At 40.4% G+C, this 18,288-nt stretch overlaps 2 protein-coding genes across 9 annotated transcripts in view; one reads left to right on the forward strand and one right to left on the reverse strand.

Annotated features, from left to right (window-relative positions):
- DUSP29 (dual specificity phosphatase 29) overlaps positions 1 to 6,258 on the forward strand; it is a 45,542-nt gene extending 39,284 nt beyond the window's left edge. The window contains exon 5 of the mRNA XM_074296764.1: positions 4,318 to 6,258. Coding sequence (XP_074152865.1) covers positions 4,318 to 4,559 — 242 coding nt within the window. The 3' untranslated portion in view covers positions 4,560 to 6,258. The remainder of the gene's footprint in view (positions 1 to 4,317) is intronic.
- A 4,866-nt stretch (positions 6,259 to 11,124) lies between these two features.
- The window catches only part of KAT6B (lysine acetyltransferase 6B), a 208,214-nt gene continuing 201,050 nt past the window's right edge, over positions 11,125 to 18,288 (reverse strand). For 4 of the 8 annotated variants that reach the window (XM_074296768.1, XM_074296769.1, XM_074296767.1 and 1 more), the window contains exon 18: positions 11,125 to 16,889. In XM_074296768.1, the coding sequence (XP_074152869.1) occupies positions 14,371 to 16,889 (2,519 nt within the window). In that variant the 3' untranslated portion in view covers positions 11,125 to 14,370. The remainder of the gene's footprint in view (positions 16,890 to 18,288) is intronic. The other 4 variants (XM_074296771.1, XM_074296773.1, XM_074296772.1 and 1 more) reach the window with 1 other exon arrangement.

The following is an 18,288-nucleotide window of genomic DNA, read 5'->3' on the forward strand; positions in this document are numbered from 1 at the left end:
GTGTCCTGGACCCTTTCGACAGTGTTTAGTGAAGTCTGTAGGCTTCTACAGTCGACAGAGCACTACATCTGAAGGAAGACTGAAGTTCCAAATCATATCCTCAGAAACTTATTGGCTGTGATCCTTAGTAAATCATCTAACTTCTTCCTGCCTCAGTTTCCTCAACTGTAAAATAGGGATCATAATGGCACCCACTTTGCAGGAATGTTGTGAGGATTAAATGAGAGAATCCTTTTTTTAAATGAAATAATATTTGTAAAGTACTCTTTAGTTGAGTGCCTGGCCCATTCCAAGTACCTCATAAATGCTTCCCTTTCTCTCCTCTCCCTTTTCAGAATGATGTTTTTAAATATGTCAAATAGACACATAGGATTACAAAGAAAACTAGTTATTTATACTTAAAAGTTTAAAAAAATGTTGTTTTTTTTTTAAAGAAGTTTATGGATGCCAGATTAAGAACCTGGAAAGTGGTGAGTATGTCACAAGAGTAGGTTTCCTTGAGAATAGAGTCACATTTTCTCACTTGGAAAAGTCATAACAATATCAGTAATTCCTTGCTGTAGTGTTTTAAGGTTTGCAAACCACTTTCTTAGTCACAAGCATCCAGGAAAGGGATTAGTTTAAGTATCATTTCCTCATTTTACATAAAAGGAAGAAAAGAAATTCAGAACTTGCACTCAACTCACCCAGTACCCTCCCAGTGTGCCCACAGAGAGCAAGCTCACATCATATAGAAAGAGCATTGTCATATCAGTCCCATCTTATGGCACCTCAGGACAAAGCTGTGGTTATTCAGCATCCTCAGGATTACAAGGGAGAAGAGGTGCCCCATCTGCATTCCCCTGACTTTTCAGAGCACATAGGGTAGATGGCTGTAGGCATCCACAGGATGGAAGTGGGGGAATGGAAGGATGTATGCCAGTCAGATGATTCAGGATGTGTCAGTGATTAGATCAGCCTGCTATAAGACAGAGAGCATGGCATAAGGATGTTGCCAGATCAAGGTCAGCATGATTTCTTTTGCCTGCAAATTAACACTCTCTGTAGTACAGTGGTACAGTCTGCTAAATATACTCTCATATACTCTCATGATGTGGCCAGGGTCCTAAGAGCATCTTGCCCACCCACCCCAGGTTAAGCAACTCAGAGGCCCTAAAACAGCTTCCTTTGCTGGGGATCATTCACCATTTATTAATATTCTCTTGATGTAATAAGTGTTGATGGACAATATGTCCAAAAGGCAAGACATTTTTCTCCTTCCTAGACTTTCATCCGCTTTGCTGCTGCCCATTTTCCTTCGGGCCTCTGTCTTGTTCCTCATTTGCCTGGCTTGCCCACACTCCTTTTGAATGCACATGTGATCATGCTAATTTATTTTTGGAATCCTCCTAAGCATGCAGAGAATGTCCAGGTCCTGTCACGTTAGCCCAGCAGCGCATGGATTCGGAATGCCCTGATTGACAACGATGGCTGGGTCACATTGCTTCAGACCAAGTAGCTCCTGGGTTCAGAACGCCCAGAATGACATGTTCAAGGCTGATTCTGCCCATCCTAACAGCACACGTTCAATATATATAGACTGACCAAGTGCCCCAGATAACAAAAATCACTTAGGAGAATCACAAATTATTAGAGCCACAAGGGATCAGGAAACTCATTTAGTCTGACACTTTTAATTGGACAAACAAGGACATGAAGTATTTAATTGAGGTCATACAGAGAATGAGGTACAGAGGCTTGGCTAGAACCCAGGCCACCAATGCAGAAATCTCCCCCCCCACCATTCCCCTGTTGGAAGTATAAGTCTTTGAACCCAATGATATAACTTTTCAAGATTTTTTTTGGGGGGTTATCCTGAATCTTGATTCTATGTTACCTGAAAATCTGATAGGAATGCCATCCATATCTTTATCCAAGTCACTGATGATAATTGTTAAATCACCAAGCACTGATTCTTGGAGCAACCCTCTCAGGATTGGCTTCTAATTTGGTCCTTTTCCAAGTTTCTTTTTACTTTGATTGGTGGTATACAGAAATGAAAAAGAGGTGAGAGGCTTTTCATTTTATAAAAATGGAGAAATTCACCATACATCTTAGTTCTGAAGCAAATTTCATTTTGGATATCATTATGGTAATTCTAAAATTCTAAAAGGTTTAGAATCTTACCTACGATCTATCTGACAACTAAATCTTACAAGATCTTGTAAGAATTCTGATCTTTTCCAGGTGCCCTTTGGGGGAAAAAAAGGAGAAATAACTGCCTCAACCTAATTCTGGGTGAAGTGTGCAATCCTTGGAAGGGACCTTAGAGATCAGAGATGTTTGTATAGAGCTTGGCAGCTTATAAAGTGCTTTACCTCCATGATCTCTTTGGATCTTTATAATAGCTCAGGAAAGGTCATAGAATTCATGACTGGCACTGAAATCCAGGTCTCTTGACCTTTTCAGTTCAAGGCTTTTCTACTATATCATGTTACCTCTGATTGTTTCTGTGGCCAATAAAATGGGGAGGGGAGTAAAAAAGATGTTCCCCAGGCCTAATCCAAAAAAGCCCTTGGACCTTTGGCCAAATCCCCAACTGCCTCTGAAAAGACAGGCCCTTTGTTCCCAGGAGATCAACACGGCAAATAGCAGAAGACAGTATTAATACCCTTCTCTTCAAAACAAAGTTCAGCTGCAGGGTCTAATGTTTAAGTTTTTCTTTTTCCTTTCTCCCCTTGCGGATCCCCCCGCCACTCCTTCCTATGCGAAGAGCTCTATGGAGGGCTAAATGAACTGCAGTTTTCATCTGTTTCAAATATTGGGTCATGACAAAAAGAATTACCCTTTTTTTCCATGAGAGGAAGAGGCACTTCAGTTATCAGGGGCCCCTAGAACAATCTGGGGGATTAAGAGGGAAACTGAAGCAATTCATCCTTGGAGATGGGTTTGTCAGTTATTCAGCTCTAGGGTCCATATTGAGTCCCGTGAATCAAGGAGTTACTGGCTGAGAATAATCTTGTCTCCTGTCTGAGCAAAGAAATGCCCGGATTAAAAGCAGAAAACAGATTTGACTGAGTTGGTAATGGAATAAGGAACTGACCCCTTGGATATATTTTATTTTGGCAGAAGCTGGTTAGCTTGAGGGACTAATGTAAGGCACTTGGAAGAGTAATCTGCTAGAAAGGTAATCTGCTCTACGGATGCTAAGTACACACACTTTGCACTTATATCTATATAGATATGTCCACATAGCCATAGATAAATGCATAGATAATACACATATAATATATACAGAAGTATTTATAGAGTGAAGTCTTATACGTGTAACAATGAAGCTAGTAACCCACCATTCCTAACGTAGGACCACAGGGTAGAGGTGTTCTGGTAAATGTTTAATAACTAGTCCTCCAGAAAAAGTATGTATAATACACTTTTAAATCTAATCTGCATTATTAACTGCTTTTGTTCTACATTGCTTTCTTAAGTCTAGGCCATTGACAAAACAATCACGCTCTGATTTTTACTAGTGTTGGCTGATTTATTTCTGAAGTGTAGATGCTCACAATGAAAATGTAGCAATCTCCTTTCACTAGCCGGTCAGGATGGTTCCAGCACACCACTGGATAGGTCTGAAGCTGCAGGAGAACCTCACAACTCATCATGTCCACCCCCCCTCATTTTGCAAATGAAAAAAACTGAGGCTAGGGAAGTGACGTTCCCAACATTTCAAAGTAAGCAACAGAAGTGGGATTTGAATCCAAGTCTCCTGACCTTGGAACAGTGTTTTTTCCATGTGCTGCATTTAGCACAGTGCTTAGCCCATGGTAAAGACATTTTTAAAAGTTGACTGACTGATTTGTGATTTCCTAGCTTCTGAGAGAAGACTCTTCCCATGATATTATCTTGTCTCTCTCTTGAGATCGACACTTGTGACAAGTTCTCCATGCCAGGATGCTCTCCCTCTTGAACTCAATGCACCACCACCTGTATGGGGTCCTTCTGGTGGCCCTCAAGGTTATCCTTATTCATCTCTTGCAGATTTTTAATATATTTTATATATATATATTTTTTCACACATAAAAATCAGAAACAGGGAGAGATTCTGTGAAAGATAATCTTGCTAGGGCTTTCAATTGAATAAATGCCTCTTGAGGGCAGGCATTTTGTTTCTGTAGCCCGAGCATCTAGAACAGTGCTTAATAGTTGTTGACTGATTGACAAGGTTTTCTAGCCCAGTAGTTTGGAAAAACCTGTTAAGGAAGTGAGAGAAAGGGATTCTTTGCATGGCTCTTTTTCTCGTTTGCAAATACACATGGCTCTTTCCTCTCTCTGCAGATAAGATTCTGGTTCACTGTGCTATGGGCCGAAGTCGCTCAGCTACCCTGGTCTTGGCGTACCTGATGATTTACAGGAACATGACAGTGGTGGATGCCATTGAACAAGTCTCCAAGAATCGCTGCGTTCTGCCCAATCGTGGGTTTCTCAAACAGCTCCGGGAACTGGACAAACAGCTGCTCCTCCAAAGGCGGAACGCTCAGTCTAATGAAGAAGAGAACTTGGAAGAGAAAGAAATCTAAGGCTTGAAAACCTCGACATACAAAGTTGCCCCAAAATATTTTGTGCTGGAGAAAAATATTTTTAAAGACCCCTCCCCCCCCACACATAATACACAATAGTTCCTTAAAGTTCTTTGGCATGAAGAAGGGAAAACATGGATGCAAGCCAGTTTTTCTTGAGAATAGTTTTGAGCTTCCCAGGGAGTACTATTGGAACATATTAGGGGATTGTATAAAACCTATACTCCCTAAGCTGCTACCCTGTAGGGTCTGATACTTTGTTTCACAGCAAGAGGAAAAGGAAAAGGTTTTTACAGTGGAATTGGTTGCACATGAGCATGTAGTACTGGAGTGAAAGATACATCAGTCTATAATGGGATGGTGGGAATGGATGGAAAACACATAGAATCTGTGCTACGATCCAAACTTTGGGTCCTGTCTTGGAAGAAAGACACATTTTCCTATGGCTTTATGGTTTTTTACAACACAAATTTTATAGCACCCAAAAAGTTGGGCTTCTGGCATTTGGGGTGTGTTACAAGTGTCACGTTAACACTTCGCCTCCTCTGGGTTGTTCCTAATTCTCTCTTCATAACTGCTCACAGTACTGTCCTTGCACCATCCCACACTGGGCCACCCAGGACTGATCTCAGCTGACCCCAACATTTGTCAATGCTGTCTTTGGGAAGTGGCTACCTGAGCAGGCTGACATGTGTGGGAAATGGCCATTACCAGAATTTACAATCTGTCTTCCTAATGCTCATCTGATAGGTCTGACACAACCACCCAGACTCACTCAAGCTCTCTATGTTTACAAAGAACAGACGATTTTGAAAGGGTCAGAGTAGAACAAAAGCAAGAACAGGGACCATCTGTCAGTTCTTTTTCTTTCTTTCTTTTTTTGGAGAGATCTTTTCCTATCCCATGCACAGAGTCATATAATATTTGACCTGCAATGGATCTTTAAGTGAATGCAGTCTAATTTTCTCTCTTTACAATTGAGGGAACTGAGGCTCAAAGAATAATAGTTTGCACAAAGTCAGATAGCTAAAGTGGTGACATAAAAAAGACTAGAATTTAAATCTCTATTTACTTTTCCTATTTTGCCATACCCACTTCTTTTAAAAATATGTTAAAGTAGCATTAAAATTAGGGTTAAAATTAGTTTCAGGAGCAGCTAGGTGGTATAGTGGCTTGAAGTCAGGAATCCTGTCTCAGAAACTTATTGACCCTGTGACCCTGGGTAAGTCTCTTCACCCTGATTGCCTCAGTTTCCTCATCTGTAAAATGAGCTGGAGAAAGAGATCGCAAACCACGCTAGTATCCTTACCAAGAAAACCCCAAATGGGGTCATGAAGATTCATGAAAAAAGCACAAAAATTAAAATTAGGAGCTCATAAATCTGAATTCCAGTCCTAAGCTATATCTCACTTAACCTCTCTAAAATAGGGTAAATTTACATTCCAACTTCTGCTTTTTAGTACCCTAATATCTCCATGAGACAAGAACATGATGCAAAGTGAAGTGAGCAAAATCAGAAGAATAGTGCACAACAGTAATATAAGATGATCACCTGGGAAGCCTTAGCTATTCTCAGCAATAAAATGATCCAAATCCATGCCAAAGAATTCATGATGAAAAATGTTATCCACTCCAGAGAAAGAACTGATGGAGTCTGAATGCAAGTCAAAGCACACGTAAAAAATAAATTTTTTTCTTTGGATCTATTTTTGTTGTTTGTTTTGCAAAATGGCTAATATGGATGCTTTCCATCTCTGCACATGTATATTGAAGTGCTTGCCTTCTCTATGAGGGAGTGAGGGAGGAAACTTGAAATTCAAAAATGTTAAAAATGAATGTTAAAAATTGTATTGTAATTGGGAAAATAAAACATTAAAAATAAAAACTTTTTCTTAGAAATTCTCTGCTTCATTTATGAACTAGAGACAGTACACTACCTACCTACTATATAAATGTGAATTATCATAATTTTACTAGATGAGTTGCTTGAATGACAGGATTGATACTGAGGCACAATTCAAATTTTAAATTTTCTTTTTTCCACTCTGCAGGGCCACAGCAATTGTCATGGCAGATGCTATTCTACTAAAAGTTCTGAGATAGGCTGGGTATAAACTGTAATATGAAGGAATTCTAAAGGTTAGAAGAAATGAGCAAAATCTAAAGGATTTCGAGGGAGGTTTGGTCCTATCTAGATAAAGGTGTCTCCTATCAGGGACTCAGAAAGCTTTATGCAATGAAGCACAAGATTTGGGATTAAAACTTTTAGCTGCTGACCTGAGAATTACCATCTAAGACTGAAAATAAGTCTTAATATATCTTAGACTTGGACCTACAAATTTAGGAGAAAATAGGAAAGAGCAGGGAGGGACTTCTGAAACTGGAACTCTGAATAGAATTGCAATGAAAGGAATTAACCCAAAGGGCCTGCTTATCTTTTGTAAGAAGTGAGTGAGTATACCCCAAATTATATCTTTGTTAAAAGATATTGTTAAATAAGCAATAAAGTCATCTTCCTGAAAGTAAATGGGATAAGAACATTTAAGAGTCAATCACTTTTCTTTCTGGAAGAAAATATGGCAATGGTGACAGTGCAGCTGATAACGGATATCAGTGATTTCCACATAGGTGGAATATAATGAGCAACTGGGATGCCATATATTGAGAACAGGACAAAAGATGTGGGAAAAAAGCATATCCTATGATTTTTTTTAAAAGGTTGATAAAAGATCTATAAAGTCACAAAGGAAAAAGAATGGGACCTTTTCGGAAATAAGCCAAGTATAAAATAAGTTTCTGATAGTGCGATCTAGATTGAATTTAGTATATAGAGTCAGGTACATCCTTGGGATTTAGGGGCAGACCTTGGTGGTTGTTTGGTTCTTCTTAGAAGGGAACAGAGACCTGAACCTCAGGATATTCTGATCTGTGTAGTCTGTTCTCCTAGGAAAGATTCTGATTCGATGGGAGAAAATTGCTCTCTATAGAGAAGGAGGGCACATAGAACACACCTCAGTGTTAATACACATGAAAGGGTGTTAATACCTACTATGATTTTATGAAAAATACTGGCTTAAAATAATTTTTAAAATGGAAATTACTCTGTAAAAAGTCACAATGAGAGTTAAACATCATCATGAAATGAAAAATTGAAAACACACAATAAATCAGTACTTTTTCCATCTAAAAGGGGAAGTGCTAATTAAGATTTATCAAATAGGACTAGTTGGATAACACACAATAATCTTATCAAGATACCTATAGAGATAAAAGAATCAGACTTTTAAAATTAATGAAGTATCAAATCATTAAACATGAAAGGTCAGGATAAGTTAACATTGAAAACTGTCCCAAAAAGGGAAAAATAACTCCAAACACTAGTAAAATAATAATCCTAAACAGATTTAAAGTGGCAGGGTAAAAAGGACACTTGATTTAAAAGGAAAGGATTTGCATTTGAGTCGTATTTTGCTGTTTGCCAACACTGTGACCACAGACAAGTCACAGAATCAATATGAAGGTCAATATCTTCATAAAGACAATGATGATAATATTTTTTATGGGCTGTTGTGAAGAAAACAGGTAATAAACTTCAAATATAAAGTTGTGGTAGTACCACAATGCAGAATACTATATGTGGAGTTAGGAAGATCTAAGTTGAAATTCTGTCTCAAACATGTATGACACTGAGCAAGACACTTAAACTTTCTGCCTTAGTTTCCCCATGTCCAAAGTGGGGATAAATAAGAGCATTTACCTCAAAGAATTATTGTGAGGATGAAATATTTATAAAGAGCTTTGCAAATCTTACAAATGCTATGTAAATGTTAGCTATTATTAAACTAGTTTTTACATATCAACCTTGTTATAAAAGAAATAAATAAAAGAGGGAATTGAGCTGGGCTCTACTAGCCCTGTGTGTTCCAGGTAGTCTCTGGGGTATGACTCTACTTCCTCTTTGTTCAGAACAGTTGGAGGGAAGATGGGAATTCCCAAAAACCTCTTCTCTTAGATGCAAGTCATGGGTTTGAGTCAGGCAAGCATATAAATGAGTAAAAAAAAGCATAAATTGGGGCAGCTAGGTGGCGCAGTGGATGGAGCACCAGCCCTGAATTCAAGAGGACCCGAGTTCAAATTTGATCTCAGACATTTAACACTTCCTAGCTGTGTGACCCTGGGCAAGTCACTTAACCCCAGCCTCAGGAGAAAAAAAAAAAAAAAGAAAAAGAAAAAAGCATAACTTCTAAAAGCTTCAATCTTTTCCTTCATATCTACAGGTTCCACTCTTTATTCTCCCATCTTATCCATCCAGTTGGGGACTTTTTTTCTATATATCCCCAGCACATGGCACAGAGTTAGCACTTAATATAAGTTTGCTAATTATAAATGCAGTCCTGTAATTGTTCTCAATTTAATCTTAAGGGAAGTGGCCTGGGGGCATAAAGCAAATTGCTCAGGATCACACAGGTAGGAAATGTCAGAGCAAACGAGACTCTCCCAGAGCTGGAAGGCACCTCAATAAAGCTGAATTTCCAATATGATATACCCAGCAAGCCATTGCCTAGACTCTGAGAAGGAACTTAGTGGCAATCACGGTGGCCCATTCTATTCTGGGACAGCTCGGACCGTTAAGTATTTTTTTTTCCCTCAACAGCTCCTAAATTGCTCTCTCTTCGGTTTCATTTGTTTTTGGTTCTGTTGATAGAGGACAAACAGAACAAGTTTAAACCCTTTTCCAAATTAGTGCTTCATATACTCATGTCCCTGGTTGCTTTTGCTCCAATCCCTCTTCCCATTATCATTGTCCTTCTTAAACTGGGGTGCTTATTTGATGAGATAAGATGCAAAAGGCAGAATACAGGAGAACTATCACTTCACCATTCCTGGAAGCTATTTGAATTCAATTGAAGGTCAGGTGTTTTTTTTTGAATGCCATACCATACAGTTGGATCATATTAAATACAATCCACTAAGACCTCCAGATCTTTTTTTTCCAGAACAATTGCTACTTACTCATATCTTCTCAGTCTTATATTTGTAAATTTTTTGGTAGCCAAGTGCATTTGTCCCTATTGAAATTCATTAGATTTGGTCCTATGCTTTTTAGCATGTCCAGGAGCTTTTGCATCCTAATCCTCTCAATCATTTGATTCATCTCTCCCTGTTGGCCGTTATCTGCAAATATGACAACCATACTGTCTATGCCTTTAAATGGCACAGATCCCTAGGACATCCCTGTCATTTTGACTGAATTGTTATCTAATCATTTCTGACTCTCTCTCCAAATTTTATCAAAGGCTTTGCTAAAATCTAAGTAAAATATATCCATGGCCTTCTCATTTACTAGTTTAGTAATCGTGACCAAAAAAAAAAAATGAGCTTACTCTGGCTTGATCTATTTTTGATTGAGGCCACACTGGCTCTTGGGAATCCCTACTTCACATTCTACATGTTTCCTAACTATTTCTTTAATGATCTGTTCTAAAAATTTTCAGGGGGGAAGGAGCACAGAGACAAGATGGCGGAGAGCAGACAGGTCTCTATCCGAGCTCCTCCTGGAGTCCCTCAGATCAACACCATCAAATCAAGCCTCCGAACAGGTTTCGGAGTGATGGAACCCACAAATGACAAATTTCCAGCAGAAGATATTTTGGAAGAACTTCAGAAAAGGTTTGTTTTAATCAGGGCCGGGGGGAGGAGCCGAGCCTGGCAGCACAGGGACCCAGGGCGGTATGGCGTCTGCCCACCGGGAAGCTCTTAGCCAAAATGCAGAGGCGATGTTAGCTACTCCCTTGTTTTGGAAGCCAGTGGATCAGCAGATTAGCTGCAAGATCTTCAGCACAAATATAATGGGCAGGGAGTGAGCCTCTGAAGCCCAGAATAATGCAGATGTGGCCATGTCCACCCAGCACCGATCTTGTAGAGGAAGCTTGGGACAGTCTCCCCTTTGCCCTAAGAGCAGACAAATAAGCAAAAAGCAAAAAGATCTCTGACCATAGATAGCTTTTACGGAGAAAGAGAAGAACAGATCTCTAAACCTGAGGACACTAAAGGCAAATCATATCCAGATGAAGTCCCAAAGGGTGAAATGAGTTGGTTCCCATCTCTTGGAAGAATTCAAAAAGGATCTTAGAAGAGAGAAGAAAAATGAGGAAAGGAAATGAGAAAATTACAGGAGAGTTTGGAAAAGGAAAAGGAAACAGAAGTCATCTGAAGAAAACTCCTTACAAAATAGATTTAGTGAAATAGAAAAAGCATATAACTCCTTACAAAATAGATTTGACAAAAATTATATTTGTGAAATGGAAAAAAAAAAATCCATTGAACAAAACAACTCATTTAAAAATTCAACTGGCCAAATCCAAAAGGATGTAATGAAGAAATTCACTAAAAATTGGAATTGAACAAATGGAAGTTTTTTGACTCAAGTTTGTTGATTCAAGAATCAGTCAAATAAAAATTTCCCAGAATTTCAAATCAAGCTCATTGGCCTTCAGACTGTTCTATTAATGATGCTTTTTTTTTTTTTTTTGGGGGGGGAGGGTGGGTAAGGGGAAGATGATAATAGTGGGAATTGAAACATTTGCTGTTCTTCCATTTTCTGATATGTCCTCTACATTCCATGATCTTAAGCATAATATTCACAATAATTCAGTAATTCTGTGAAGACTCAAAGAAAAGATTTAAGTTCACCTGAGCTAGGTACCTTGAAGTCATCAAGAGTATCTCAAACAAAACCATTAGGATGAGAGGAAGTGAAATATTCAAATACTTGTGGAAGCTAATGAAGTTGTTTCTTGCCTTGCAGTCACTTTTCCCTGGAACTGAATTTTGTTATGATCAGATTTTCTCAGCAAGGTCATGAAGTGAAGTTTATTTTTTAAAAGTCAAGTTTGATCTTAACTTCTTGTCAATTTTGAGGTCTTCCAACCACTGTACCTCACCTGAAGTAAATCCTCCTGGCACAAATTCAAAGATATTTCTAAAAGGTCTCTTACATATCACCAAAGGGTTGAAAGTACAAAGAAATTAAAGTAGGTTCCTCGGCTTTTGACTGAGCACAGCAATTTAAGCTTCCTAACTAGTCAACAACACATGGCTTGTTTAAAAATATTTAAATCTATTTTCCTTATTAAATTTAACATAACATTTTAAAATGCTTACAATTTCAAACTGCAGTCTTCTTGGCTCTTCAGCCTGGACATATTTAAGTCTTAGTTGATTTCCCTAAGGAACTCGGACACCTTGAGACAGGCAGGTAGTAAGTGAATGTATGAGGAAGATTCCAGTGAGTGAGCCAGCAATGTCTCCCTTAAATTAAAACTTTCCTTTCCCCAGACTATTTTGCAGCATTCAGCTCAAGTATGCACAACATAAATTAACTACCAACTTTGATTAGATAGATATAGAGGGGGGGTTCTTCCAAAACAATACTCTTATGCCCAGCATGCTGTCAGTCTATAGAGGATGATGATGGAAACCTTAAGATTCACAAGGATTTCAAATGATGACTAGCGAGTTCTGACTCAAACACAAAAGTTGTTTGTTAAGGACAAGACACAAACTCACTGCATTAAAATAGATGCTTAATAAATATTTGCTGAATAAATTAAATCAATGCCGCCAATTTAATTTTTTATATTTTGCTTTGCAACACACAGTATGAGACTTGTATAGCATCTGGTACTTTCCTGAATGATTGCGAGAATGTAACTACTGTCACTTAATAAAACAAGAATAAATGTGATTAATTATTTTGCAGGAACATAACGGTTATGATTACAAATGCTAACTGTGAGGAGGTTCATTTTGAATGTGTTTAATGGGATAGTTAATTAGTTAATAGGATCTAAATCACTAATTAATCTCCTAACTGGTTGCTAGAAGAATTCTAACTAACTTATACATAAGATACAAAAACTTTTTTTTATATTAATGACATGAAAGACTCTTTGCTTATATTTTCTTGCTATCAGTCATTGATTAATATTTTGGGTCTTGAAGAAACAAACATTCAGCATGACAATTTCAACAAGTTCTTTAAGAATATCCTTTTCTTTTTAGAAATGCAGTCCCCAAATCTGCTGCATTGCTGAGTTTTTATGAGTTGTGCTGTGAGATTTGTAATGTCTGTGTGAATGGAAGCATTTGTATACTCTAGGTTTGTACAGGTTTCCTTTGCAAATGAAGATCAAAGTCAAAAAGAAAGAAAACAAAGTAACTTTATTTTAAAGACAATGACTGGCATACAGAATGTATGCACTAGCATAAAATAAAACTTCTTTCATGAAAAGCATTAAAATTCATATAAATTAATTTATTAAATAGATATTTGGTATTGTCACGCTTTTATTAGATATTACTTTTATTTAGTGGTATTTTTAAAAAACCCAAAAAACCCCCCAACAACCCAGAACTCCAAATTTATGCTAAATAATTTATTTCCCCCAAATGTGTATGTGTTCTGAGATGAAGGCAGTGTTTAAGCTACAGAGATGTAACAAACAATACAGCTCAGTTGGTCATCTTCTGTTAATCATCATAATATGACAAGACACAAGAGGCTAAAAATGGCTCATCATAATTTATTTTATGTTAAAATGTACAGCTTTTTTTTTTCTTTTTGAAGTGACTGACTAAAAAGAGAACAGATAAATACAAGAGTGTCGCTGGCTCCTATTTTATACATGGATTACGCCTCTTCTGCTTGGCCCTTACAGTCACCCTGTACAGGTACAAAGGCTACAAAAAAGGAAGCAATATAAACAGACACAAATAACTTTTTGCTTTTTTACATGCGATTTGTAAGCTTAGTTTGGGCTATTCACAAGCTACTGCTCTATTTTTCCTTAAAAAATAACTCCAATATTTTATAAAGATAGAAAAATCTACAGATGGAATGAAAATGTAAAGTTAGAGGCATTTCCATAAAATAGCAACTTTACACCAAATTCACTTTTTTTTAAATGCTGCCAAGTATTTGGACATATATGAAATGTTTCAAAACTTGACAGATAAACACTGAGATATGCTTCATTCCATAAACAGAAGTCTGCATTTATAAAACAGAAAGCTGCCTTTTTTTCCCCAAAGAAATCTGTCACCAAAATGGGAAAGGGTCTTAACTTTACACCAAACATTTAGCAATAAAACCCTTTCAACTAACAAAATGTGAACAGCTTTTAGAGCTTTTTACAGTTTTATAATTAACAAAAATATAGTTTTTTTAAACCCTCAAATTAGGGCACCCTAATCAAGGCAAAAAACTTAAGAAATGGCTTACTGTTAGCACAACACTTGTACAGTACTACGAAATGCACTGTCACTAACAAAGACCTTAGCGGCATGCGGAAGTGTCACCTTAAACAAAATATACAAGAACTGAAATGCTAAAGGCATTTACATGGAGCTGAGAGGGGAAGGGGGGGAAAAAAAGCTAAAGGTTCAGTATTACAACAGATAATTTGGGGGCCGAACATCCACATCATTCGTTTAAATGGGAGCAGGCACATCAAGTGGCTGCTGTGTAACTGCAGTCCAAAGAGAGAGGCCTTCCTTTGCAGAGAACTTCATATAAAACGAACAGAAACAGGTACCACAAAAAGGAAAAGGAAACAAAGGAGAACAGCGTATAAGGCTTTCTGCTGCATACAGCTTTTTTTTTTTTTTTTTTTTTTTTTTTTTTAAATAAATGGTGCCAACAAATGTTTTTGCATTCACACCAATTGCTGGTTTTGAAATCGTACTTTCCAAATTCGTTTGTGCAGATCGATCCCGCGGGGGGCCGGCCCGGCTGCGTGGCGTCCCCGGCCTACCTCCTCATGTAGGAGCCGTTCAGGGGCTGCTTGGCCATGCCGGTGTTCATGTAGCCGTGGTGCCCGGGCGCCGTGTACATCATGTTGCCGTGGGGCGGGGTCTGCATCGGCTGCTGTGCGTATGGCTGGGTTCCCATCATGCCCATCTGCATCTGCATCGGGTACTGGGCCGTCTGATTCATGTAGCCGTGGTTGCCGTGGTAGCCGCTGTTCATCATGGGCTGGGACATGCCGTACCCGTTCATGGCGTTCAGAGTGTTCATGTTCATGTTCACCGAGTTGACGTTGTAGGCGGGGGCGGGCATCAGGTTCACGCTCATGTTCATCCCGCGCTGCATCGTCAAAGTCCTGGCCGGGCCCTGCATGGCCACGGTCTGGGAAGCCCGCCCGTAGAGCTGAGGCTGGTGGGCCGCGGCGGCCGGCGGGAGGGATGCCGATTTGGTTCTCATGGCCGCGTGGCCCTTGCTGGCGATTTGCGTTTGCAGTCTTTGGGTGTGAGAGATGCCGAGATTGGAGGCGGCCATGTTCCGCTGCAGGAGAGGAGGCGGCAGGTTCATGGGGGGAGGAGTGAGGTTGGGGGGAGGGGTCATGGTCGCTTGTGCTTGGGGCCCCCCAGGGACAGAATGCGGAGACTGAGAAAGCTGCACGAGCCCCGTGTTACTCAACGGTGTGGACAAAGAGGCACTGTTTGCATAGGAAGTTACAGCAGCGGAATGGCTGTAAGGCAATGAATGATCAATAAGAGTATTCGTTAACTGCTGCAGTTTGGCAAGGCTGAAGGTAGCTGATGGCTGCGGGTAGTGCCCGGCCCCAAACTCGCTCTGGCCCATCCGCTCGTACAGGCCCAGGTTGGCGCCGCCCGTCTCGGGGATCTCGGCCAGCTGCATGGGGGGGGTGAAGGTGGCCGCCAGGCTGCACTGGGGCAGCTGCTGGCTGCCGCTCGGGGGCCGCTCCCCCACGCAGCCCTGGGGAGACTTGACGTTGCAGGTCGGGGGGGAGCCGATGCTGGCGGGCTGCATCATGCTGCAGCTGCCGTTCATGCCGGACATTTGCTGCGTGACGGCGCAGCTGCTCTGCGTCAGGTTGCTGGAGGTCAGGCTGCTGTAGGAGCAGCTGTTCTGGGAAGAGGTATTCCCGCAGATGCTGCTGCCCATGGAGGAGTCATAGCTGCTGGGGTTCTCGTAGTTCTCCGTGGTGCTCTCGATGCTGCCCAGATCGCTGAAGCCGCTGTCCACCACCTGCTGCGAGTGGTCCGAGACGGAGGGGACGTCCATCATGGGGCTGGTCTCCATGTTCTGCAGGGACGGCACGGAGATGGCCCCTTGGTCGGGGCTGATCTGAGGGTAGCTGCTCTCCAGCGCGGGGACGCTCGGGCTGCTGACGGAACGAACCGACTGACTGGGATGCGAATGGACAGATGAGACGGGGCTGCTGTGGTTGGATTGCGGACAGTCGTCCAGGGGGGCCATCGGAGGGCTTTGGTCTGCTTGCGAGTAGCTCTGCAGGCTTCGACAGGCCTCCTGAGTTTCAGCGCACTCCTGAAAGGCGTCGTCTTGCCCGGGGTTCTCCTGGGTCAAAGACTGAACGGCCTGCACGGTCTCAGAGTCGATCTCCATGGTTTCTGAGGTCTCCTCTTTGAACTCGGGGTTCCCATCTTCCCTCTTCTTCTGGCCCTCGCCCTCGGCTGGTCCTCCTGGATGCCCCCCGCTGGGCTCGGGCACGCCCTCGGCATCTGCTGGACGCTCCTTGGGCTCGCCGCTACATGGAGCTGCCAGGTCAATGCTGCAGTCTATCAAGGTTTCCGGGTCTGGGGGACCAGCTGGAACACTCAGGTCTAAAAAAGTCTCCTGGCTCTCCAACACTCCCTTGAAGGCTTCTGCAGGAAGCTCCTCCTTCTGTACTTCCGCAGCCTCCAAGTGACTGTCATCTTCATCATCGGCATCGTGATCCTCGTTACGGGAGGGCTCCTCCTCTTCCTCCTCCTCATCATGGTCCTCCAAGTGCTCGGGCTCCTCAGGGCGCACAAAGGCCTCCACTCGGGCCCCGCCCCGACCATTGGCCCGGTCAGAGTCTCTGTCCAGAACTCCCTCCTCCTCCTCCTCTTCCTCTTCCTCTCCCTCCTCCTCCTCACCCTCCTCTTCCTCCTCAGGCTTCAGGCCCTGGTCCTCGGATTTTTCCAATGGTAACTGGCGGGGGCTTGGAGGGGCCCCATCTTCACTCTGTGGCTGCTTGGGCAGGTCCGCTTCCTTTGCCGCCGCCTCCGCCACGCCAGACACGTGGCTCGGTTCCTCTTGGGTGGATTCCTTCTGTTCTTCTCCGGTAACCTGGTAGTCAGGCTCCATTGGAGTCTCAGGTGGGGTGTACAAGTTCAGTTTAAACCCAGTCTTCCTGTCTTTGCTTTGCTTCCATTTAGACGGGCCACGCTTCGTCCCTTTTGGCCATCCTTGTTTGCACTTTAAAGATTCTGGATTGTCTACACTGTCTTCTTTTAAATTATTTGAATTATCTGTGTTGTCTTTATGGGGTAACAGAACAGGGAAAAATATAAAAAAAAAAGTCTTAGAAGGCATAATCATCAATATCTTGAACTTCCTTTTCCAAATTAATTAATAAAACATGGTTTTAAATTTAATACTTTAAAAGTTAAAAACAACTAAAAAAAGACATAAATGATACTTTCATATGAACCAAGTTTAAAAAAAAAACAAAAAACTAAGAGAAGCATTCCATTCGGTACACATGCACAAACTCTCTTTGCACTCTGTCTCTGTTTTTCCGTCTTTCTCTCTATCTGCCTCTGTCTCCCTCTCTGTCATTAAAAATAAAGGCAACATCCATAACTTATAGCACCTAACATATGCAACTGCAATATTCATAAAGAATGACATTTAAAGAGATAAAACCTCCTCCACTGTAATAGTCTCTAGCACTAAAATGTTAAAAACAATTTTATCAATGAAAATTCAGGAAACATACAAGTTAAAAAGGTTTATATTAACCCAAATCATCTTTACATGCTACTGCTGAGAACTATTTTAAAAGCTTAAGGTTATTAGGAAAATCTTAGCTTCTGTTTGTCTTAATTTTGTGTGTTTTTTTTTCTAAAACACAGATGGTTGCAAAATTATTTAAATAGGACTCAAAGATTGATTAAGTGCAAAAGTTTCCTCACATATAGATTTAATTAACAATTCATTTCTTTACATTAAATTATTTAAAGTGACATTCATAAATATAAATCTACTGATAATTTAAACAGATTAGATTTTGACACTTACTGAATTAAAATGACCTCAAATGACATGAATATGACTTACATGTTCTTCCTATCATAATTTATAAGGAGTGAAATAAACTAGTAAGTAATTAAACATACCAAACTCAGATGCATCTGTATGTAGTTTCTCATAAGATGATTACATTGATATGCTATAAATTGAATAAGTTTATCTTTACATTTACTCGTGCAGTTATTATATACCCACTTCTTTTACCAGAAATTCTACCAGGAATATTCTGGATCAGTTATAGCCAAAAGGATATCAAGGTACCAGAAGTTAGTTTCTCATTTTTGGTTCATTACCTTACATTGATCATGTTTTAAAAACATGATTTTTTAAAAAAAATTTCTAACTTTTCTTAAAAATGAACTTTATAATGGGTTCGAATCTGATCTCATTAACTAGCTGTGCAATGGCAATCAAGTCAATTAACCTGTCTGCCTCAGTTTCCTCATCTGTAAAGTGGGGATAATAATAGCACCTACCTCCCAGTTGTGAGGATCAAATGAGATATTTGTAAAGCAATCAGCACAATGCCTGAGACAAAGAGGCACTATATAAATGCTAGCCATCATCATCACCATCATTATTATTGTTATTATCTTGTGGATCAGACTCTTATAAGGGCTAACT

This window comes from Sminthopsis crassicaudata, chromosome 2, assembly GCF_048593235.1.
Source record: "Sminthopsis crassicaudata isolate SCR6 chromosome 2, ASM4859323v1, whole genome shotgun sequence".
Lineage (NCBI taxonomy): Eukaryota > Metazoa > Chordata > Mammalia > Dasyuromorphia > Dasyuridae > Sminthopsis > Sminthopsis crassicaudata.